The sequence below is a fragment of the Musca vetustissima genome, unplaced genomic scaffold, assembly GCF_032173495.1.
Source record: "Musca vetustissima isolate MV318-11 ecotype Yass unplaced genomic scaffold, APGP_CSIRO_Mvet_v1 utg2303, whole genome shotgun sequence".
In the NCBI taxonomy this organism is placed as follows: domain Eukaryota; kingdom Metazoa; phylum Arthropoda; class Insecta; order Diptera; family Muscidae; genus Musca; species Musca vetustissima.
In genome coordinates this window covers 190,204-196,215 of record NW_026881770.1, presented here as the reverse complement: position 1 = coordinate 196,215, position 6,012 = coordinate 190,204, and the positions used below count along the sequence as shown (strand labels likewise).

Here is a 6,012-nt window from a genome sequence, read left to right as displayed (position 1 = left end):
TTTGTAGTTCAGCCTTGTTGCCAGTAGAGGACAATTCCAATTTATTCAGCTCCTTCTTCAAGTCTTCCACTCGTAGATCCTTAAACTTCATCGTAGTATTATCGTAATCTCACTTCCGACACCAATTGTTACGTTCTTGGGTTTTACTCAATCCCGTGTAGACGTTGTTTTATTTCCCGATACAATTCGTACCAAATAAAACGCAGGTTCTTTCGGATTACGATTATTACAATGATTTTATTCACACAACTTTACTTTGCACTTTACTTTACTCGACGGTTTCAATTCGCGATCTGATTCACAACTGACTCACTGCCTTTCCATTCCCTCTATTTATATGAGCCCTGCCTGTCGCTACAGAAGTTTCTAGACGATCTGGTAACACCTAGATCACGAACAATCTACCAATGCAACAAACACATTGAGTAACAATAACAACAACAAACTTACTGAGTGAACAATAACAACAACAAACTTGAGTAAACAAACTTACAATAACAACAACACATATACAGGCGAGGGAATAACAAAGAAAGAGGAATAACAACAACACATATACAGGCGAGGGAATAACAAAGAAAGAGGAATGACGTTTAACAAGAATTGTACGACAATAACAAAATAGAAAATGAAAGAGGAAATGGAAGGATGTAGAAAAATCTATACAGTGGTTGTTGTTGTGAAGTTATTCAAATAAACTGCGTAGTAGAAATTTACGTTACAATTCAAATTCTTAAATTAACGGAATTCATCTAAATGAACTTAAATCTAAAGTTATATTCGTAACAATATGTATTCAACTCAAGATCTATTAATATGGTCACCAAGGTAGCAATCGAAATCGGAAAACAGCTGTTTTTTCTCAAGTCTAATGTCAAAAATTTCGACTTTGTTTACGTTTTCATAATGGACCATGTACCATGCTTAAGGGCTAAGCAGAATGCTCGCGTTGAGCCGTCCGTCGCTTTATATGTTATCGAAAATACAACAACCACAAGGAAACGATAACACCAACGACCGAAGTTATTGTGCACTACGTTTCGAAGTTAAATATATTTTATCTTTTTGCGTGTGTTAACGCGATAACAAAAAACGCTCAATGCGAATATTCTGCTTAGCCCTTTAGTATTTTTGGATATAATTTATGTTATTTTATAGTACATTTATATTATACCGGATTATGTTAACCCAGTGGGTTTTAATTGTCAATTCCCTTACATATTTGTCAAATAAATCCTCATAAAGAAGGATAACCTGAAAACCCTTCTAATGTACAAGTCGTTTTACGTTTCTAATGTACCATGTGCGGAATCAAATCATGATACCATTATCTAATGGTGTTTTTACACGATATGTATTTTACATATGTGCTATCACTTATTTCATCCATATGTAATTCCTTATGTGTGTCAAAATTAGCGGCGTACACAAAACATTTATTTTTGTGTTAAAATCGGCATATGTATTTTACATATGATATAACCTATAAACAAAAAAATCACTTTTATTTTTTCTTAAATCAACAAAATACATATCGTGTAAAAACACCATAACATAAACGTAGCCATAGTCTAATCACGTCAATCGTCAAGGTGCACACGTTTCAAAATAAAGCTATTTGTACGAAAATATGTTCTGTTTCGTACAATCGTGTACCGAATCAATTTTGATAAGCTAGTTGAACGAAGTATTCGTATACAATTTGTCTCTGTGCAATTATTTTAAGTTAATTATTGCGCATTTGTTACCTTTGTTACTGCTAATTACTTATACAAACAAGACTGTTTAATTTGCAGACCCTTCTTCGGTGACAAAAATAATTGAAATTTCTGCTCAAAATGGGAAATTCAACGTCAAAGTCTGAAGGTGGTAGCAACGACGGGGGTGAGGTTCCTGACGGTGGCAGTAACAATAACAAGAGCAGTGGGTATTCTTCAGCAGCCAATGCGCTCAAGGTCGAAAGCACTATGAGTCGTTCTGCATCTGGAGCGGATGTGACTGAGAAATATTTTACACAATTGGTACCAATTGAAAAACTATCAGAAATTCTTAAAGAAAAATCTCTTAAACAAGGGGTCAACGGAATTACTTCGGATGTATTTGTGGTAGGTTGTGATATCATTTGATATGTTGTGCCAAAGACTTTAATTGAACATTATTTGTTTTTTCTTACTTCATCAATATTGTCGAAACTCCACACCCATTGAACAGTCCCAAGTATTTCCACAATATGCAGATCTTGGTCAACGTTTATTCAAGTTTATGCATGCGACGTCTAGAGCAACTACAAGTTACTTGGGGACCGTAGCCTTCCGTCAACAATGCGAACGATTTCTGGGAATAATGGACGATGCTAAAATATTAGAATGCTATATAAGGATGTACGCCCAGTCCGATAATCCGGATTTTGTTGATCGAGAGGGTGTAACTCGATTGCTTCATATATGTTACACAATTGCTATGCAACACTCTGGAAATTCACTTTTATGTCCCTCGGTAAGTTACTTGAATTAAAAGGTACAAATATTTAGAGTTACACAGGAAACTACGTGAAACACACACTGTATATTTGGAGGAAACCATATATAATATAAAAAATTTTCTGATATCTCATCAAAGTGTATATACCTTGATTAGCTCCAATTTTGATGTTGAAGCGACTCAGAAATATATTTATATATTAATGATGAAGTTTTTGTTTCATTTCAGATAAATCGTACGTTCAGTTCTGTGACGAAATCAATATTTTTTAGTCACGATACTTTAAGCGTAGGCTTCGTCTGCCGTTGGTTTGAACAAAATTTAATACGTTTAGTACTATTGGTACACAAATATTGTGTTCATACTCTTTCGACTGCATACCGCGGACTTGAACAGGAAGGCCAATCTTGTGGCATAGAACTACAGACACCGGTTCTAGAACAACGAAATCCATTTCCCGATAAAAGTCAAAATACTCCGTCTGAAGATACCATCGATGCTTCTTCCACTTTGATGCCATTATCGCAAGCCTGGTTATTGGCCGGTGCTTTGCCGCCATTATACTCTAAACCACAAAAAGTTACGTCTCCAAGCGCCAATAAGGCGTCAGCAGCACAAATTTTTATAGAAAAATTGTCGATGATGCCCTCGCATTGGACATTACTGTACGATTCAAATGAACACGGTTTAGGTGCTAACCGCTTTTTACATCACGTCCTTGGTTATCGGGGACCAACATTAATATTGATCCATACAAAAGACGATCAGACCTATTTAATTGCCTCGCCAAATGAATGGAAGGAGACACATCTTTATACAGGCGGTGAAGGCAGTTGTGTTTTACAACTATGGCCAAAGTATGTATAGCTGACAAAATATTTTTCACTTAATTTATAAAAAAATGTCTAAACAATTTTATAGATTTGTGATACTAGAAAAGAAACCAAACATTCTCTACCTAAACACATCCATTCGAGGATATCCTAAAGGCTTACGAGCAGGTGCAGATCCTAGAAAACCAATAATAGCAGTCGATGAACACTTTGAAAACGTTGATTGTAAGGGAATTGCTGCTGTTCTACTTTCAATTGAGGTAAGTAAAATGTGTGATGAAATGAATAGCATTCATGATACTACTACAGACGAGTACGCTTATAATGGACTTTTTTACCTGGTCCGAAGTTTTAAGACATATTTTTCATACAAATCTTTACTCTTATAGCGAACTAAGGATATAACGAACTATTTATTTGGTACCAACATTCAATATTCAAATATTTTAATTTGGTTATAACGAAATTGCTACAAATATTCGTAATAGTGACCTTGACGCTGGCGACCTTTACAAAAATGTCAGCTGTAATGTCAGGTTCATTAAAGAAAAAGAGAAGTAGCTTTAATTATCAAAAAGGACACAAAACCTACCAATTTCTATCTGGATATATATTTTTTCTCTTAAGCCTTTATTTTGCCGTACCATATAACGAAATAATTTGCTTGTACGCTATAACCGTACTAGACTCTATTTGTCCAATTTAAAATTCCGATTCATTAGGCTTCTATAAGGTGTCTGTAGGGTGACTTGTTCTCAACTTTAACTATCCCCAATACACTAGTAATGAACATTGTAGGACATTTTCTTATTTCTATTTTCAACCATTGGCCTATCGATAAACATGCTTGCAAACATTTCCCATTTAGATTTTTTTTATCGAACGTTCCCCACCCCTGTTTACGTTTATCCAAGTCAAATGTTATCTTCCAAATTACATAGTGTGATTCGTTAAAATTGCATAAGGGAGAGTATATATATATATATATTGTCCGGAGTTGATTTTGGTAATTTTTGTTTTTAATTTTTAAATAATTGACAATCCGTTTGTTCATTTTGCTGTTCACTTTCACTCAACATAAATATCCTATTAATAAAAACCGTCTTTCGAACTTAAGAAATCATTTTAATAATAGCTATAGCAATTTTTGGTTTATTTATAATATAACATTTATTAGATTACATGCTTTAAATATATTTATGGTATATCTAAAAAGTTGTTTATAATCAAAATGGATTACAGTAATTAAAAATTAATTTCCTATATTTTATATCATATCGATAATATTTATCAGATTAGTCATCACGCATCAAAGCTTCCATAACAAAAACACAATTTTGGAATTATGTATAATGAAGTTTTGTTATTGTTATAGGTGTGGGGTTGTGGAGATAAAACATCACGTGAAGTACAATTAGATATCAAGAAATGGCAAATAAAAGAAGCCGAACGACAACGTACAGTTAAACTAACCGCAGCAGATTGGATGGATCATCCAGATCGATTCCTTTTGGAATTGGGTGGCCGACAGAATTACAACAATTGATTATCACAAAGTGTTTTTCTCCCTGGGTTGGAATGTCTGAACACAGAAAATGTTGTGCCTTTTTTTTAGTGGCTGCACACATAAGAGACTTTGTATTATAAAAAAACGTTATTTTTAAAATTTTTTATCCGAGCGTATCCAAATTTTCTTATCGTCGCTAATGTTTAATATTTTTGTAGTTTTTTGTTTGTTTTTTTGTTTTGTTTTTTTTTTTTTTTTTTTTGTTATGTGCTCGTGAATGTTTTTCGTCAGTCTTCTTTTACAAAAAATGACCATGAAATAAAATGTACTTAAATGAAATTGTGCTTGTTTAGTAGAATAAAATAATTAAAAGACAAAACTTAAAATAAAATAAAGTATTATTTTAAATAAACACAGAATGTTTAATGTTTTCAATAAAAAATATAGTAAGGTAAAAAATAATATCAAACAGATTTTTAAATAAAATTGTTTTATTTCAAATAAATATAAAACATTTGTTCATGTACACATTTTAATATACAGTACACATAAGCTAAATTTTCTTTTAAATTCTGGATTGGAATAGCTTATAGCTCCTTCTCACCTTTGAATATAAATAATATCGTTTTTGTAAAGGGTAGTTATTATAAAGTATAAAATGTATCTGTCTGGAATGGAGTAATTAATTTTGTGGTAAACATCTGTTTTGATAACTTTTTGTTAACATAATTTCAATTTTCGTGTTATATCGGTGAACGTAAGAACTAAGTATCTATACATATAAACATATTTGGCTCTCTACTTGAATTTTCCTTTGAAGATTCAAGGAAAGCTAGAACAAGCTAACTTTAGGGAAGGACACTTTAGTATTCATAATGATTGATTGCCATAAATATAATTATGTAAAGATACTATACTACGCATTAAAACTTATTCCTTTGAATTTTTCCTAAAACATAAAACTTTTAGTAAAATAAAGTACAAAAAAAAAACATTCAACAAAAAATTAAAAAATATATTTCTATTTCATTCTTAGTTATAATTAAAAATAAATAAAAATAAAATTAAAGAAATCCAGACATGCTTTGTAGTCGTATATTTTTTCACATGAAATATTTTTTCAAGCGCATCATCCTAAACTTGAATCTCCCATAAACAGACTTTGAGATTCTGGAATACACTGGGAATCGG

General features: G+C 32.2%; 1 protein-coding gene across 1 annotated transcript; it reads left to right on the top strand.

The window, feature by feature from the left end:
• Window positions 1-1,951: 1,951 nt before the first annotated feature.
• LOC133327744 (uncharacterized) lies at window positions 1,952-4,863 on the top strand. The gene is made up of 5 exons (XM_061536285.1): window positions 1,952-2,105; window positions 2,212-2,496; window positions 2,710-3,338; window positions 3,403-3,574; window positions 4,690-4,863. The coding sequence occupies exons 1-5, from the start codon at window positions 1,968-1,970 to the stop codon at window positions 4,858-4,860; spliced, it is 1,395 nt and encodes a 464-aa protein (XP_061392269.1). The 5' UTR covers window positions 1,952-1,967; the 3' UTR covers window positions 4,861-4,863.
• Window positions 4,864-6,012: the final 1,149 nt, after the last annotated feature.

Bases quoted from the DNA above. Each gene is read 5' to 3' on its own strand.
- LOC133327744 (XM_061536285.1), top strand. From the start codon at position 1,968: ATGAGTCGTTCTGCATCTGGAGCGGATGTGACTGAGAAATATTTTACA. The intron at 3,339-3,402 runs GTATGTATAGCT...ACAATTTTATAG, and splicing joins GTTTTACAACTATGGCCAAA to ATTTGTGATACTAGAAAAGA. The intron at 3,575-4,689 runs GTAAGTAAAATG...TTATTGTTATAG, and splicing joins CTGTTCTACTTTCAATTGAG to GTGTGGGGTTGTGGAGATAA.